This window comes from Clupea harengus, chromosome 22 (assembly GCF_900700415.2).
Source record: "Clupea harengus chromosome 22, Ch_v2.0.2, whole genome shotgun sequence".
Classification (NCBI taxonomy): Eukaryota; Metazoa; Chordata; class Actinopteri; order Clupeiformes; family Clupeidae; genus Clupea; species Clupea harengus.
Window position 1 is genome coordinate 125,137 of NC_045173.1, and position 19,459 is coordinate 144,595.

The window sequence follows — 19,459 nt, forward strand, 5'->3', positions numbered from 1 at the left end:
AGACAGAATCGTTCTAGAGAGAATCGAGAGAAATCGAAAAATCGATTTTTTTTCCCACCCCTAATAGTTAGTATATTTTTTATTGCAGTTATCATTTCAATTGATACTGTATTAATAACCTCTTACTCGCTCTTATTCTTGTTTATTTGATCAGTTCTTGTTTACTACCTCTGTGGTAATCATATTGTTCACATGTTAATGTTACTTCACCCAGGCTTCACCATGACCTGATACGTCAGGTATCACTCAAACTCAAAGGGACTTTCTGTGTTTCTGAGTGAGGGCAACAACTGCACCAGTTCATTTGTGAAAACAGCAAGAGAGCCATCCAAGAGATTTCAGAAACATGATAATGCTTGTGTTTGTGTAGGCTGTTGGACAGAGAACAAGAGTGCCAAGAAGATAGCAATCCCGTTTTCAAATTCAGTGAATTCCTCCTCATGGTCCTCCAGCGGTCCGTTTAGTGTGTGTGTTCATACACAGTCCTGGCTCTGCCAAAGGGAAACGAACATAAACACACCTCGTCAGGTGCACGGAAGGAAGGGCTGTGATTTGATTGGCTATTGTACATGAATATCAACAACCTTTCGCCAGAATTGCAGGCTGCTCTATTTGTTTCTATGGTTACCGGGTCCTGTAGTATCACCTCTCACCAAGCACTCTAGAATAATCTCTGGCACCAGGTAGCAGTGCTCTGACAAGGCCAAGGTAGGTTAGGGGTTGTTTTAAATGGATAAGAACTGTATCTTGTAACCCACTGAATGAGGCCTTATGTTTATTTTCTCTCTCTAGTTAATAACTATCTTAATCCTTTTTTCGTGAATGAAGACCATTGTGAGACCATATATGATATAGTTCAACTATTTCTTCAAATAGTTTTTTAATTTTTAATTTTTCAATTGTAATTTTCAATTCTTTATTATAACAATGGAGCACACAGATAGCACATTTGACAGGAGCAGAATTAGATATAGCCAGTATGAAGATAATTTAAGACTTTCATTTAGGACCTTAAGTTCTCAATTAGTTCATAAAACTGCAATAGAATATTTTTTTCCGTCCAAACCATAGATGGGGGAATAAGTGGGAATCAGTTGTTGCCTAAATGCTCAACTTCAGAGGATGAAGGAGTATATTCCAGTTTAACGACTTCTACATGTGCAAAAGCAATCATACTGTATTTGCCCTGCCTATCTCTATGGTCTTGGAAGAAAGTTGTTTGTAGAATTATATTTTATATGGGAGGATAGAACACTTTATGTCGAATGGAGAAGGTTATCTCGTGTGTCTGTGTCTGTGTGTGTGTGTGTGTGTGTGTGTGTGTTTCTGTGTGTGTGTGTCTGTGTCTGTGTGTGTGTGTGCGTGTGTGTGTGTGTGTGTGTGTCTGTGTCTGTGTGTGTGTGCGTGTGTCCGTGCGCGTGTGTGTGTGTGTGTGCGTCCGTGTGTGTGTTGATGTGACATAGAAGGTAGGTTTTAGGGAGATATTTATTTAATTAATTACTACCATAAATGTTGGCTAGTTTAAAGAATTGCCCAAAATATAACTTCAAGTTAAGGATGGACAGATCAAAGCTTCAAAGGCAGATGGACTATAACACGAAGCTAACCCTATGCCACGTGCCAGTCCAGCCTTCCCCTCATACCCACTGGAGTTAGTATACACACCTGCACACACACACACACACACACACACACACACGCTCACCAAGACTGCACTGCTGAAGGTGGATGTTTACTTCACATAGATTATCATATTCTGATGTTTCAAGTACGATTCAGTGTCTCCTCTATAGAGCTGCCTCATCTCCTTTAATGTACTGACACACAGAGCATTTTGCATTTTTCAAGTTGATGGAGGATTTGATTCCTCTGAGTTAGTCTACCATATTTAGTAAGTGATGGAGGGAGAGGAAGATAGGATTACTGGGTGTGTCTTTTGCACAGCCAGCATTGAATATGCTCATTTGATTACAGCATCGCGTTATTTCCCTGAAGTAAAGCAAAGCAAATAAAAACCTTTCCTCTCCCGCTGAAACAGTTTTTTACAAAGAGATGGCAAAGAATTATTAATGAAGACGTATGCATTTATACAGCAATGCATCCTCTTGGTGTCAGGCTGCACTGCTGCTGGGAGGAGACGCCTGGTGAAGAAAGCACTCTTTACTCTTCATCTGGAGTAATGAAACAACAGTGAAAAGTGCCATATAACAGACAGCAGGGAAGACTCTTTGGTCTGAAGTGTCATAGAAACGGACAGCAGGGAAGACTCTTTGGTCTAAAGTCTTATAGAAACGGACAGCAGGGAAGACTCTTTGGTCTAAAGTCTTATAGAAACGGACAGCAGGGAAGACTCTTTGGTTACCTCTGTGGCTAATCTTTGAATATACTCTCTTCATAGGTGAACCACGCAAGTTTGACTCAACATTTAAAGGTCCGATTCACAACAGGTATGAGATTATAAAAATCTTTTTATTCATTCATTAATTCATTATTCAGACTAATTAATCTGTATATAATTGATGTAATTCCTGGATAATTTGCTGCATAAATTACGTCAGAGTCCAATTTTGGAATATGCGCCAAAAAGAAAAAGACCTGAATAATAAACTTTGACCCTTTATGAGATTGAGATGAGATTGGGATGAGATGAGATTGAGATTGAGATGAGATTGAGATTAGATGAGATTGAGATGAGATTGAGATGAGATTGAGATTGAGATGAGATTGAGATGAGATGAGATTGAGATGAGATTGAGATGAGATTGAGATGAGATGAGATGAGATTGAGATGAGATTGAGATGAGATGGATGAGATTGAGATGAGATTGAGATGAGATGAGATTGAGATGAGATGAGATAGATGAGATGAGATTGAGATGAGATTGAGATGAGATGAGATTGAGATGAGATTGAGATGAGATGAGATTGAGATTGAGATGAGATTGAGATGAGATTGAGATGAGATTGAGATGAGATGAGATGAGATTGAGATTGAGATGAGATTGAGATGAGATTGAGATGAGATGAGATTGAGATGAGATTGAGATGAGATGAGATGAGATTGAGATGAGATTGAGATTGAGATGAGATGAGATTGAGATTGAGATGAGATTGAGATGAGATTGAGATGAGATGAGATGAGATTGAGATTGAGATGAGATGAGATTGAGATGAGATTGAGATTGAGATTGAGATGAGATTGAGATTGAGATGAGATGAGATGAGATTGAGATGAGATTGAGATGAGATGAGATGAGATTGAGATGAGATTGAATGAGATGGATGAATGAGGATTGAGATGAGATGAGATGAGATGAGATAGTGGATGAGATTAGCATGAGGAATTGAGATGAGATTGAGATGAGCATTGAGATGAGATGAGATTGAGTGAGATTGAGATGGTTGAGATGAGATGAAGATGAGATTGAGATGAAGAATTGATGAGATTGAGATGAGATTGAGATGAGATGAGATTGAGATGAGATTGAGATGAGATGAGATTGAGATGAGATTGAGACCTGAACATGACATGACTACATTGAACAGTAGTCCTACTGCACTTAGTCTTACTCACTAATCTTACTCTTAGCCACGCTTTTGAATGAAGAGTGCATTACAAATAAAATACATTATTATTATTATTATTACTCTTAGTCTTACTCACTAATCGCTCATTTAGGACGAGACGTCTGTGAGTGACTCGGTGCCTAGATCGGAGTATCAAAGCATGTATCAAAATGACAGAATCCCAAAATAATACAATTCTATTTAAAATCATTAGACCATCAGAATTCTAAATATAAGTATAAAATATATAATAAAGCATTTGTAATTATTAAATCTAATATATCAAAAGGTATTAAAACTAATTCGCTAATTTACAATTCTAAGGCCTATGAGGGGTGGAAGTAACAAAATTAATTGATAAAAATTCAGGTGATGAAAATCCATGTGCAGTGAAAAATAGAGAGGTAAACATGGATGTGGAGTGAAAAATAGGCAATGAGGTCATTTTGTGTTCTGAATAATGAATGGAAGACGGGGAAGATGATGAAACATGGCTCAGTTTTCCCTCATATCACAACGATTTGAATCGAATCAGCTTTAAATTCATCAAATCACTTTAAAATGTATCACTGCTTTTTCATTTCACATCCATTTTTATCTCTCTATTTTCAATTGACCTTGGAGAAATAAGGATGTTCCTACCAATAAGCTAAAGCAGAAAAAAGATGCCCTAGGGCAGTGGTTCTTAACCTTATTGGAGGTACTGAACCCTGCAAGCTTCATCAGTGCATTCACCGAACCCTTCGTAATTGGAAAAATAGAATATGAATTCTTCAAAACATAGGTATATATAAAAACGGCCCGACATTTCTAGTGTGAACCGGGCTATACTGTGTGTGTCTTGACCCCTATCGAACCCCTGAGAGTGACTCAACGAACCCCTGGGGTTCGATCGAACCCAGGTTAAGAACCACTGGCCTAGGGCCTACATCTTGTAGCTTGCCGCAAGCAGCATATGGAACACTACAGTGGTGTCCATGGTTACAGAGAACTCTCAACCAGGGCTGGTTAGTAACAGATTACATTTACATTTACATTTAGTCATTTGGCAGACGCTTTTGTCCAAAGCGACGTACAATGGAGAGAACAGTCAAGCTAAGAGCAATAAAGAACATGGTGTAACAATAAATACTACTTTACATAAGAATTAGAAAAACGACCTAGAAAGGAAAAAGAAGTGCAGGAATGTAACTGCTGAAGTGCAAGATTACACAGAATCAACCCAGATTACATTGAAAAAATGTGCTGTTAGTTTGTAGTTACATTGCCAAGGATTACTCGATTTACATTTTGATTACATCTTTAAAATATGGCTTTTGGTTTTAAAATGATGAGCTTTATTTTCTTGATAACCAATGCTAGTAACCCGTGTGGGTCTGACGTATGGGGTTTCCTAGACAGGTGTTCTACTTTGTTGCAAGGTTAAGAGCGCGGTTTGAGTCAAGATGGAAGGTTCAAGCAGCAAAACAGCCTACCATTCCTGGCAATATCGCCATCACCTCGAATTCAAAAATGTGCAACACGAGAATAGCAATATCCAGTGCTATTTGCTGATGACAGCAACTTTTTTTGTGTTGTACAAAGACCTCAACTTCAAATCTGGAGAAACACTTAGGCCCATTTCACACTGGCAGCATTGCGTGTGTTTTGCAACTGAGTTACCTGTTTTTACCTCGACTGAGCCGCGCATCTCAAGTTGGCAGCATGCATGCTCTAACCTGTTAACATGCTCTAACCTGTTAACATGGGCACCCAAATGACAATCAACAGGTAACGCAGGCACAACGCACACGCAACGCAGGCACAACGCCGGCGCAACGCAGCCACAACGCACACGCAACGCAGCCACAACGCACACGCAACGCAGCCACAACGCACACGCAACGCAGTCAGTGTGCATAGAGGCTGGGCTGAGGGGGATAACTCTTCAGCTCAGACTGCAGGGGCAGACAGGCATCGTCAGGCTTTTGCCTCCCACATGTTTCCCTCTACCCCCACACTGTCCACACCAGGGGCGTGACTATAGACAGTGCAGGCAGTGGGACCCGCGGTTGCACTGGGACCCGTGGGCAAAGTGGGCCCACCGACAATGCGTTTCTCCGAAGTGAGTGCCTCACAGTGTCGCTATGGAAACACGCCTGTGATCAAAGATGAATAATAATACATGTACAAGAGTACCTAATGCCTATATATGCCCTTGTAATGGCAAACCTCAGCATCTTCCACAATCAGCATCTTGGCAAGTTGGGAGACTGAGGACTGCTGAGCAATCTCTGCTCTAAAACTGGCCCTCAATTATAGGAGTTGTGCAGGAAACCTTATTCCTATGTTCCTGTTGTAGTGGTCAGACAGACCTTTTGCCTTGTCATACAGCTCATCATCGCCCACCAGCTAATGACCACTGCAACAGGGACATAGCAATAACGTTTCCTGCACACAGGGCTATCATTCGATTTAACAGGTTGTTATCATTTCGAAGTCAAGGCGCCGCCGAGCGGCTGTTGGATTGTGAACGTGTTTTTCAGATGTGGGTAAAGCTGCTGTGTGTGCCGCCGCACCAAATCGTGCCTTTCAGCAGTGTTTTTAAGAACGCTTCAGCACTTTGACCGTCTGTTTACGTTACCGTGTGTCAGAGTGCTATCCATGTTTCTGATAACTTTCTCGTTGACCTGTCTACTTTCCCAATAAAATAGCCGAAGTAACTAAATTGACCGTAAAATCCGACACATTGTTGTTAACATTTCCAGAAACGCCTAATGGTGTGTGTGTGCGTGCGTGTGTGTGTGTGTGTGTCTGTGTGTGTGTGTGTGTGTGTGAGTGTGTGTGTGTGTGTGTGTGTCTGTGTCTGTGTGTGTGTGTGTGTGTGTGTGTGTGTGCGTGTGTAATCACAGTGCAGGAGTACGTTACGGTGTAGTTCTGGCTTTCCTCCTTTTCCATGTTCTACAATCACCTCATTTACATTTGTTTCAAACACATTCTTCAACTAATAATACATTTACATTTCATTTACATTCATGTCATCAGTCATTTAGCAGACGCTTTTGTCCAAAGCGACGTACAAGGGAGAGAACAGTCAAGCTAAGAGCAATAAAAAGCATGGTGTAACAATAAATACTACTTTACATGAGAATTAGAAAACAACGACCTAGAAAAAAGGAAAAAGAAGTGCAGGAATGTAACTGCTGAAGTGCAAGTTAAGCGCTAGTCAAGGTGCCAGTTAGGAAGGGAGGTGCTCTCTGAAGAGTTGGGTCTTCAAAAGCTTCTTGAAGGTAGAGAGGGACGCCCCTGCTCTGGTAGTACTACCTCATAGACAGTGTGTGGTCTTCCCAGGATGACTTGAGCTTTCCTGGCCCTCCACGTTCTGACAGATTTCTCACCAGGACTCATGACTACGGACTTCACGGTCATAGGGTACTTTCCCTCTGGCACCTTCTTTGATTGCAGTTCAGGTAGCGATGGAATAATCGTCTTTCATCCTACTTTGCCACTTGGCCACATAGTCCTTGTGCGTCTGGTGTCCTCCACTGACATCCAGGTGAAAGACGAGGTCTATGGGGAGTCTGGAGGAGCCCCCAAATAGAAGGAAGTAGGGGGAGTATTCAGTCGCCTCTGACTGGGTGCAATTGTATGCATGGACCACCTTGGACACAAACATCATTTTCTGTGAGGAACACAAATATACCAACACAACTATGTGAAAACATCTGGCCTAGCCAGTACCAACACAACTATGCGAAAACATCTGGCCTAGCCAGTACCTTTCAAAGTGGTTTTCTATTATTTGAATTCACAACATCAGTACCACACAAAACTGGGTATGTGAACATTTCAAATGAATTATTACACCAAAACTGTGAAAAGCAACCAAATTCTCAACTAGCCAATATAATACGTAAATATAATGTTAAATTGTGCTGCATACCGTTGTCTGAATGATCAGCATTTCTTCAGTTTCTTCAATCTCTCCTACCAAGTTGTTTTCCAGGTCATGGGGCGGAGGGTGCATGTTTTCAGTTATCTTACTTCAATCTCTCCAATTACGTTCTCTTGGAGATCTTCAAACATCAACATAACATAACTCCTGCCGGTATGGTCTTGACTTGATGGCAAAGGTCTTTTACAGCATCTGATCTAGCCCTTTTGGATTTGCTTTCCCAAATTCCATTTCTGAAATAGTTTTTTTTTTTGTGCTAAAAATACTGCGCATGAGTCTTTAGTTTGAGGACCTCTGTTTTCCGTCTTAGAGGGCTCGTCCAGTCTCATTTCAGATCAGGGAGGGACCTCGCAAGACAATTGCATAGAAACACAGGCCACCATTTTTTACAATGATTTGAACGCTCTCTGTTCTTTGATACCATTGAAGATTCAGAAAAGTAAAGTTCTTATCGTGTGCTTGTAACCCTTCGTTCCCGACCGATGCTTCTTTCGTAGGAATCACAGGCAGACAGGATGGACTGGAAATAAAACAGCCTAAAACATCTGAGTGATCTACCAAATGCATCCTCACACACTGTATGACATTCACATTTGCCTACTAAGCCATAGTTCATTGAAACACACAATAGAAATATACACATATATAATCAATACAATACAATCATACAATGAAAATGCTAAGAATGATTCTGTTTAATGGCGACTAAAAAGCATTTCGGTATTAACAAAAGAAAAGCAAAACTTTATTCATTGTAATGATAGCGTACATAAAATACACACAACCAAGCTTTAAGAATGGCATAACTTGCGTTGACAGTATAACTTCTACACTGCTGCCTATGCACGCATCTTCTACACACACACACACACACACTACACACACACACACACACACTACACAGACAACCACACTACAGACACACACACACACACATACATACACACATACACTACACAGACACACACACACACACAACACACACACACACACACTACACAGACAACCACACTACAGACACACACACACACATACACACACACATACACTACACAGACACACACACACACACAACACACACACTACACAGACAACCACACTACAGACACACACACACACTACACACATACACACACTACACAGACAACCACACTACAGACACACACACACATACACACACACATACACTACACAGACACGGACACACACACACACATACACACACACACACACACACTACACAGACAACCACACTACAGACACACACACACACACATACACTACAGACACACACACACACACATACACACACATACACTACAGACACACACACACACACACACACACTACACAGACACACACACACACATACACTACACACATACACACACACACACTACAGACACACACACACACACACACACACACACACATACACACACATACACTACAGACACACACACACATACACACACACACACTACAGACACACACACACACATACACACACATACACTACAGACACACACACACACAACACTACACACACATACACTACAGACACACACACACACAACACTACACACACATACACTACAGACACACATACACACACACATACACTACAGACACACATACACACACACACACACACACACACATACACACACACACACACACAACACTACAGACAGACACACACACACACACCTGCCCTGGCTGTGCCGTAGCAACTGTCGTCCCCCAGCAGGCATTGAAGCTGGTCTTGCCGTCATGGCAACGAGGTCACGGCCACGAGGTCACGACACCAGATCTAACCCCTTGTCCCTGACTGACGCTACTCCCGTAGGAATCACAGGTAGACAGGATAGACTTGGTGCACTGGGCATGTTTTACTGACGCTGGCAGCCATCAAGGCCATCAAAATTGACTGACAACTTGAAAGGCATATCTGTTATATGTGTAGCATGTGAAGTGTTCAGGCATATCTGTTATACGTGTAGCACGTGAAGTGTTAAGGCATATCTGTTATACGTGTAGCACGTGAAGTGTTAAGGCATATCTGTTATACGTGTAGCACGTGAAGTGTTCAGGCATATCTGTTATACGTGTAGCACGTGAAGTGTTAAGGCATATCTGTTATATGTGTAGCACGTGAAGTGTTCAGGCATATCTGTTATACGTACGTGTAGCACTTCACGTGTGAAGAGAGTTTTTGAAATGGGGATTGAGATGAAACCACAGAGAAGAAGAGAGACAGACTTCTGTGGAGGGAGCAGGGGCACGTTCAGACCCAACAAAACGTAGAAAAAAGTTGATTTGAACAGAAACAATGGTGTGTTGAACCAGTGTTGCCACTATGGCAGCTGAGAAGGCTATTTTTTGCGTTCTTTTTCAAAGAATTTCAAAGCCTGATGAAATCTGTTTAAATACTTTTTATTCTTATCTTGCATTTACAAAGGACTTCAGTTGGATCCATTGTGCACACTGCTGATTGGGTAACTCTGACACACCCACCAAACGACAGAAGATGGACCTCAAAGCCTGTTGCACACTGTTTTGTCATTCAACCTGCAAACCGTAGCAAAACGGTGCACAGCTTTTTCGGATTGAACATGCCCTTGGTCAGTCTGTGGGTAATGAGAACGTGGTGTGCAGCCATTGGCTTAGTTGGAGTTGAAGTGACATAAACTTGCAAGCTTGTACATTTAAATAAGATCTGTCCTTTAGATGCCCCCAGATATTTGAACCGTTACTAACAGAAACAATAACAAAACTCATTTTTTAACACGTTAAATATTTTCAAATGAATCACAAAAATGAATGCTTACGTTATCTTGCGCTCTCTCCAGAGAGTGACCTCGGGCATGGGTAGGTAGTGGGCTGTGCCTTAGCTCTGACTGTTGATGACTGAGAGAGTCAAACCTGTCACCCAGACTGTTGATTTTCTCCTCTAGGGTCCTGTGAGCCTCATCCTTGGGTTATTCAAACTGTAACGGCTGGTCGATGGAGTGGCCTAGGGGATTGTGGTCTGGGGAGATGCTAGTGCCCTTTCTGCTTCTTTCTTTCACCTCACGTACAGTACCAGTCAAAAGTTTGGACACACCTTTAATTTTTTTGAGAAGTGTTTTCTTTGCTTTTATTATTTTCTACATTGTAGATTAATACTGAAGAAATGTAAACTACGAAAGAACACATATGGAATGATGTTCTAAACAAAAAAAAGTGTTATCTACCATGTAGAAAATAACAAAAGTAAAGAAAGAACTTCTCAAAAAAGGAGAAAGTGTGTCCAAACTTTTGACTGGTACTGTACATATGAGAGAAGGTGTTGAAGGTATCATATCATTGTCACTCCTCCTTTTTCTCCATCTCCTCCGGGCTTCTCTCCGCTCTCTTTGTTTGACCTCTCTCAGCAGGAAAAGAACAATTCCCATGTTTCTTCTGTGCTCTTCTTATTTATTCTGAAACAATTGAGAAACAAACACTGATTTGTCTGGTCTTCAGTGGCTTTACTGACCTGGGTGTAACTGCCTCCTGAAGAGCACAGTGCAAGCCCACAACTTGAATACCCACAGTAGTTCTCGATCTAAATAACACATAGCTACCAGTTAGTGGCAAATACCAATTGCTCTCATGTATTTTACTCAAATTATTTTTTCAAATAACACATATCTACAAGTGAGTGGGAAAATACAAATAAATACCATATATGCCACATAGACTTCTGTTTGGAAACAATGCCAGAGGACGTGTAATGTGGGCAAAGACAATTCTTTTGGGGCCTTAAAATGAGCCTGTAGCCACCCTACACAGATAGATGAGAGTTATCACAGAGTAAAACATTGAGGCTCTGACTAATTCTGTATCCTTCAGTTGCAACACATGTAAACAAATTTGTACAAGTTGAATAGCAACATGTTATGACTGTTTTCAATCGAACCTTCAGGAGTGGGTTGTTTAGTTTACTGAACTGAAGAACCCTGAGTAATCTAGTGACAGGCTTCTGTAATAAGCTTAAACCGGCTTACATGTTAGTCAAACCTTCCAATCCCTCTGTGGCCTTTAGTCACTATTTATAGGTCCTTGGTCTTGAAGGTGTTCTGCTGATAATGAAGCAGGGATTAACTTCTGTTTATGTGTGTGTGTACACTTGGTTCCATTCACTTGTATAATACTTAGGTACAACTTTAGATATTCTGAGATGTGAGGGGAGGACGTCACTGTGAAAGTAGGACTAGGAAGTACAAAGGGCACTGTTATGATGAAGATCTTGGTGAAAATGATTTGTTGACAACATGATAAAATCAATGGCATACTGACAGTCAAACAAAGTCTCTCAGGACTACTGTGAAGGATTCTGTTCCCTCTGGAAATGTATCTTATTTTTAAAGACCTTTAGAGACATGTTTGAAGTGCATGCAATGTTGAATCCATGTTGTCCACCATTTTGAGCGCTGTGGGATGTGTGCGGATACAGTATATGTTCTGATGAAAACCAGAAATCCAAATCATTTCAAATGATGTTCTCTACAGCGTCTCAGCCTTCTTGCTGGAATATTAAAGCTAATGTAAAATCAGGGAGAACCTGATCAGATTTGTGTCAGATTTAGTTCATGCTGCGGTTATCACATGTTGCCCGCTGAATTCAGCTGTGGTGTTGCACTGATATTCAAATGCATAGCCTATGTTGTATAAAGGGTACAATGGAAGTTCTTGAAACTGTTCTTAATGCATATAATAATGCATACAATAATGCATGCAATACTATGCACGCTATTATTGGATGTTTCTCAATATTATTTCTCCATTGGATGTTTTTCTGCCCTTTGTGTCTCTACCCCCCCAGAAGCTGCACAGATGTGCTTTGCTGTGTGATCTTCATGCTGGTCATTATCGGCTACATTGCACTTGGAATTGTGGGTAAGTGTGTATTATTGCACTTGGGACTGTGTACTCTCTACGTTTGTATCATTCTGGCATTTTTCCTAGGAAACGACAAATCAGTGGGAGGGGGCAAGAAAAGAGTTCATTCCTGTAAGACTCAACAATAATAATTAAGACTCTTTGTCAGGTTTTTAATGGCACACACGACACACTGGAACACACACGTGCATATATGGAGGCGACACAGGACACACACACACACACACACGCAGGTAAGCCTGAGGTCGCGGTTAATTTATTTTCTGCTTTTTCCCATCCTGGACTGTCCTTCCTCAAGGACCCCCCCAGGAGCAGTGGGCAGCTTGTAGCGCCCGGGGACCAAGTGAAGTGAACTGTCCATCTTTGGTCAGCTCAACAGTGGCTATCTAGGAGTTCTATTTCATTTAATACCAATCATCACATTGTGACTCTTTAACCAATCATAAACATAGAAATTCTACAAAGGTTGTTATCCATTCAGCCTCAGTTGACACTTGCAACAAGATGAAACCCTTTAACCCCAGGCATTTGAAGCCAGTTCAGGAACCTTTGATGAGTGACCACAACCATAGCACTGATTATGCACCCACCCATTCCTCTCTTCTCTCTCATCTTCTGCTTCCGGTCTCTCTCTCTTTCTTGGCTGGACCTCTGTTGAATTAGGCCAGTCACTTTAAAGGGGGTGAATACTTATGCCATCACTTATTTTACATTACATATTTTTATTTGATTGACATTACTGTGTAGAAATCTGTTTTCACTTTGACATTAAAGAGGGCTTTTTTGTATTTATTTATTTTTTTCAAAAAAGGCAACTTATATCGACCATGATTGATTTATAAAAGCACTAAAAGGGTCAAACATCCGAGGGGGTGAATACTTATGCAAGGCACTGTATGGAATGTTATGAATGTCTGAATATGCGTGTAGGGGATCTGTGGAACTGTTTTAGATGGTTACTGACAGTTTTAGAATTTGTGTGAGAGAGAGAGAGAGAGAGAGAGAGAGGGGCAGCGATGGCTTAGAATCGGCTCTTTTCCATCTGGAACATTTTAGAGGTAAAAGCAGATACACCAGCAGAGACACAGTTAGTGGAGCTGAAAGAATATTTGATGGCTCCTACCACCCCATCAGACACCTCTAAAAGTACGCCACTTAGAACCATTATGGGATAAATGGATTGGCACCAGATAGCATTCTCTTAGGGGAGCAGTCACTTTCTCTCACCCAGTAGTGCATGCTCGCTGAACACTGAGCCTGTCTTCATGTGGTCTAAATACCTTTACAGCAATTCTCATGTGCAGAACATTTGATTTGCCTCTGTTGCTATTAAGGCTATGTTCGGACTGCAGGCAAATCGGATTTGTTTCTCAAATCAGGTCTTTTGAGACGCGCTGTTATTTGCAAGTGAGCAGATCGGATGTGTGAGTCCAGACATCTCCAGCATATCTGTGTGTGTTGCTGTGGTAACGCCATAGGTGTCAGTAACTATGATAGGTTCCTTCCAGCTTTGCCTGTGCAGAAGCCTCCCCTGAAGTGCCAGCAGACAATTGATTTGGGTATCTGTCCATGAACTGTTGTTCTCCATGTTGTCATGTCGAATCTCCTCCAGACCTTAGTTTGTCTGCATATAGTATGTGGTACAAATCTTTATCCCTTAAAGATATCTTTATTCCATTCCTGTTACATAGATCATACGTTCTTTTTAAATATGAAATGATACATTTTCCTGCCTTTTCCTGTCAACTTGGGTCCCAATTGCCAGCTCACACTTGGCTTGATTGAAATGATAAACACCCAGATGTGCAATTAGGGAGAAATGTCTTGAAACCCCTCCCTCCTGACAGGCAACTTGATGGGATTGGTTCCTTAGGTTTGTGACATATGAAACCCAGGCTCAGTGTTATTCAGTGTTTTTGAGACTGTCCTTGGTACACTGCAGTTTCATATCAAAAACACCATATGGACATGGTAACAAGGTTAAAAACATTTCACCAAAGGGGTTCTTTAATAAATATCAAGCACATTTCATTTGGACTGCAACTAAGCAGATCCCAATCCTAGCAGGGACCTGTGTGAAACGGTGCGTCCTCATATCATAGTATGATCTCAGTCTGGAGGGAATAGAACTGGGATCCAGGGGAGTCGAATGGGTGAGATGGCTTGCCTGTAGCAGTGATGTCATCTAATCCCTCTAAAAAACACTCAACAAAACTCCCCTTCCAGCTCCAGGCAAAAAGATGAAATCATCGATGACATCATCCCTTAGAACTCTTTGGTTGACTTAGTCATGGCCTCATTTCCAGGCATATGGCTGTACTACTCTTGCATCTAAGAAGATGATGACTACAGGCATACAAATATGAAATAGCTTACTGTTTATTTAGAATTGATCATTTCATATGTCCTCTCAGTCTAGTATTTAAAAAAAATATGAAACTGATGTCCACAGAGCACTGTTTTTGTGTTTATTCTGCAGTGTACAACAGTTAGATTCAGTCAAATTAATTTCTATTTTAAATGTATTAATTCTTGATTGGACAAGAGGCATCCCATGAGTGAGGATATCATGGAATAAGCACTAGGGCTGTAGGTTTTTTTTTTTACATTTGACAGTTTGACGGAGTATTCTGCTTCTAATACTCACTGTATGTCTTTTTTTAATTACATTTTTAATTCTGTATATTTCATGGATACCTTCCACTATGTTTCTAGGAGTCATGTGTGTGTGTACATGTCTCATGTGTGCTAATATGTTCTCTCCTCTTTTACATGTATGAATCCTTCTGCTTGCTCTCGATTCTCTCTTCTCCTTTCATCCTCCCTCCCTTCTGCCTAAATTCTAATATCATCCTGAAAGATCTGCTGTCATTGCCCGACTATTAACTGCGGTTTATACATTGATTTTTCGTAAAATTCCCTGCATTTAATACTCAGGTGCGGTCTATACAGGGTCTCTGTCCCTCTTTCACATACGAATGCCATTAAAAACAACATGGGATAGAACACATTTTCATTCACACTCAGTCTTCCATAACGATAAGGAAATAGGTGTGTGTATTCCCACCTAACTGTAGCCTATTTAAGGGGGTATTACAGAGCTCGAAACTTCGCGAGAGGAATGTAAAACGCCAGTCTCACGCCAGTTTACCTAGCTATGAACTATACTTGCTATCTCTAGCTTAAGGCCCCGTCACACCATGACGTTCTGGTCAACGTTCTATGATGTTAGAGGAAACGTTGGTAATCGTCCATGGTCGCTGGAATTGCGCCAGAAGAGCTTTGTGTGAAAGCTGGTGAACGCTGTAATCGTCGGTAATCGTCGGTGATCGGAGGAGAACGCTGGTCCAAAAAAAAAGTTTTGAACATGCACAAAAGTTCTCATGGAGATGAGCGTTCTTCAACGTTTCATTTAAACGCTGGAGAACTTTCGTGGAATGTTTTATTAACTTTGCACGCGTTTGGCTATCATAGTCAGTTGTTGGGTAGGGTAGACTGAGTACAGTTGATGCACCCGAAATAACTTATGTGCGCAGCAATCCTGAGACGTGATTTTTAGTTTGGACATGCCTACTAACGTCCTCTTTGATCCAGGGAAATTTGAGCACCTAACCCATCTCTCGTAGGAAGATATCGGCGAAAGTGTTTTCACCAAGGGAAGATCTTGATTTTATCATGTCCCTTCTACAATTAATATGTTATTAACCATACGTGATCAACAAACGCAACTTACATCATTGCAAACGTTATTCTGTGCACTATACATCTACATATTCCATGCTATCATGTCATGCAAGGTCATTGCATAATCTAGCGAAAAGTGGAGTGGAGGGTATATATGCTTGCTTGAGCCCAGCATGAAGTAGATGTACTGAACTTGAACATAGCTGAGCACTGTTATAGCTGGTGCTGTTCCATGGCAGATGGATATGATATGAAGACTCTTGTGACATGGACAATGTGTGTGGATGTGTTGATGTTTTCTAATAATAAACATTGAGAAACACAAATTCAGTGTCAAATTTAAATCATTTATTTTAATAACATAAAACCCCAGGAATAACGCCCAGTATTTCGTAAATCACAGTAATAATAACAGTAAATCTTCGTCCGAAGACATTGCTAGTGAAAGAGGCTTTGTATTCTTCTTACTTTCAGCAGGATTTATCATCTTCTTACTTGCAGCAGCGCTAGTAGCAGACACGTCAGCACACGTTTGTCGCGCACAAGTGACACGTCACAAGTCGCGGTTACATGCTCCTCATGCGTGAGTCCCACGTTAGTAGTCATGCGTCAGTCCTACGCTATTCTTTCGTTAAGTCACACGCCAGATGTGTCCACATCGCCCTAGAACGCTCGAAATTGAACGATTAGAAAGTTCAGAGAACATTGACCAGAACGTCATGGTGTGACGGGGCCTTTAGGGAACCATCTTAGCAGTTGGTAGTTGCTAGGGTGCGTAATACGAACTAATTTTAATATGAAGTGAATATGAACTCATGTTAATATGAAGTGAATATGAACTCATGTTAATATGAAGTGAATATGACCTCATGTTAATATGAAGTGAATATGAACTCATGTTAATATGAAGTGAATATGACCTCATGTTAATATGAAGTTGCACAGGCACCCAGAGGGTTTTTCTACCTATTGTAGCTTTTTAACTATCCTAGCAATCTGCTGCTTAGGGAACCATCTTCACAGTTGGAAGCTGCTAAGTGTGTTAATATTAACTCATGTTAATAGGAACTTGTGTTAAAAGCTGAACAGGCACTCTGAGGGTTTTCTGCCTTTTTCTATTATAATTTTGAGGAGACTGTAACATCAGCTAGATAACTAGCTATCATGTCATGTTAATGCAACCCTGCCATTTAAACCATTTAAGGTTATTTAAAAGTTTCCTTTAGCTAGCTAGCATAGCAACTAGGCAACCATAGCAACCAAGTAACACCATTTGCTGCATAACCTGAAGCAAAGTTTAATTTCTCAAAATTGCTTCACATAGACATTAGACAATCCTGATAGAAATAATGGGACGTCAGTGGAGCAAGGGCTTACTCTGATACCAATGTAGTGGATGAAAGGGGTGAAACCCCCCCTCCCCCTTCCCCTTCCCCTCCCCCTTCTTGAACATGTTAATTCAGTGGCCATCCGCATTTGCGAGTAAAGGTCACGCTATAAGAGGGGGAAAATTTGGTTAGCAAACATTCATTTGATAAACAGATAAAGAGATACATTTAGGTTTAAAACAATTAACAGTAGGTGATATGGCCAGTTTATCAGTATCAGTATTGGCATAATATGTTCTTCACTGTATTACCATTACTCTAGCACTTTCCCTCTCTCTATTCATTCTCTTTATTTTTCATTTTTCTTTTTTTTTAATGGTGTTCTTTGCATGCACTAGTATTTCCTTTGGAAAGGCAAATCTAGTTATTTTATTATATATAATATCTAAACCCCCATCTCTTAAATGTATTTATCTTTCCATTTTTGACTTACTCTGTGTCTTTCAATCACTCTTATCACCCTCACTCCCCATCACTTTATTACTGTCTGTCCACATTGTTCATCTTTCACCCTAGCACTCTCATATTGTTCACCTTTGTATTTTTTTGGGGGAAAAGTATCACTCTTTCACTATAACTCTTTCACTGTATATCCACTGTATATCCATCCACAACACTAGGGAATGGTGGATCAGTGGTTAGCTTCACTGCCCTCCAAGCAGATGATCTGGGCTCGATTCACGACCAGGTGTCACTGGATAAAAGTGTCTGTTAAATACCTGACTTGGTCGTTTTTGTAGTCTGAGGTTATTGATTCACCAATCAATCAGTCTGTCAGTCAATCTCTCTCTCTTCTTTGCGCATCTAGAACTGCATTTGTTTCAGTTTCACTGATGGAAAATGAAGGCAGGAGGAAGAAAAGGCTAAAATATTGATTTCTTATAGCAAAGGCCTAGCAACACTATTGTACTAGCACTTTATCACTATATCACTATCTCTCTGTCACTAACACTCTATCACTATCAATGTCTGTTTCTTTATTTATTTCTCTCGTAAAACACTTAAACTGCCATAGCAATCGCCATAAGCACCCTAGCGACACCCTAGCTAGCTGTCTATCAATCATCTTCCCAGTCTCATACTCCACACTGCCTCTTGATCCCTCTATCCTTCAATCTGTCAGTCTTTCTCCTTTGTCTGTCGGAGAATTGTGGTAAATGTTCAATTTTGTCTTACTTTATTTATTTATTTATTTATTTATTTATTTAGAATTGTCTTGCTTTGCATGCGCTGGTATTTCCTCCAGGAAATGCAAATCTAGTTTTCTGAGAATAATTCACCTCGAAACCGAGAGTAGAGGTCCACTTTATACTCTCCAGCACCCATCTTTTAGTACTGAGGTACGGGACCCTGCTTAACCCCCGAGAGGTGTGCCTGGTCACATGCTGAGCTCTCTGACTCTGCAGAATATCAGATCCCCAGATGAACATGCAGGAGCTAAGGAATGCTGCAGCCCATCACAGGACACAAAACGGACACGACCGGAACAGCAGAAGCAGATGGAACCCAAGATATGTGACAACACTCCGCCCCAGAGGAACACTTTGTGCCCAGGGTCAAGGGTCAAACCTTGCCCTGGTGGCGTCAGCAGCGATGAGAAGGCTCTGTTTACGGAATATAGCAACAAACAGTAGATAAGCAACTCAGCCTGAGGACATACTGTGACGATGAAAGCTGTAAAGACATGCTCAAGCCTCCAGAAACACAACAGTTTCAGTCCACCCTCTCCCTCTCGCCTCCATCTCTCCACATGGGGTTCTCAGGACAACATGGAGGAACAGGAGCTTGCAGGAGCCAAGCTGTGTGCCTCTCTCTCATCACTACCAGCCCACAGGAGCCAAGCTGTGTGCCTCTCTCTCATCACTACCAGCCCACAGGAGCCAAGCTGTGTGCCTCTCTCTCATCACTACCAGCCCACAGGAGCCAAGCTGTGTGCCTCTCTCTCATCACTACCAGCCCA

At 41.2% G+C, this 19,459-nt stretch overlaps 1 protein-coding gene across 3 annotated transcripts in view; it reads left to right on the forward strand.

Annotated features, from left to right (window-relative positions):
• Positions 1 to 19,459, forward strand: part of slc44a5a (solute carrier family 44 member 5a) — a 42,193-nt gene that overhangs the window by 4,648 nt on the left and 18,086 nt on the right. For all 3 annotated transcript variants that reach the window (XM_031559222.2, XM_031559219.1, XM_031559221.2), the window contains exons 2-3: positions 2,399 to 2,447; positions 12,351 to 12,424. In XM_031559222.2, coding sequence (XP_031415082.1) covers positions 2,399 to 2,447; positions 12,351 to 12,424 — 123 coding nt within the window. The remainder of the gene's footprint in view (positions 1 to 2,398; positions 2,448 to 12,350; positions 12,425 to 19,459) is intronic.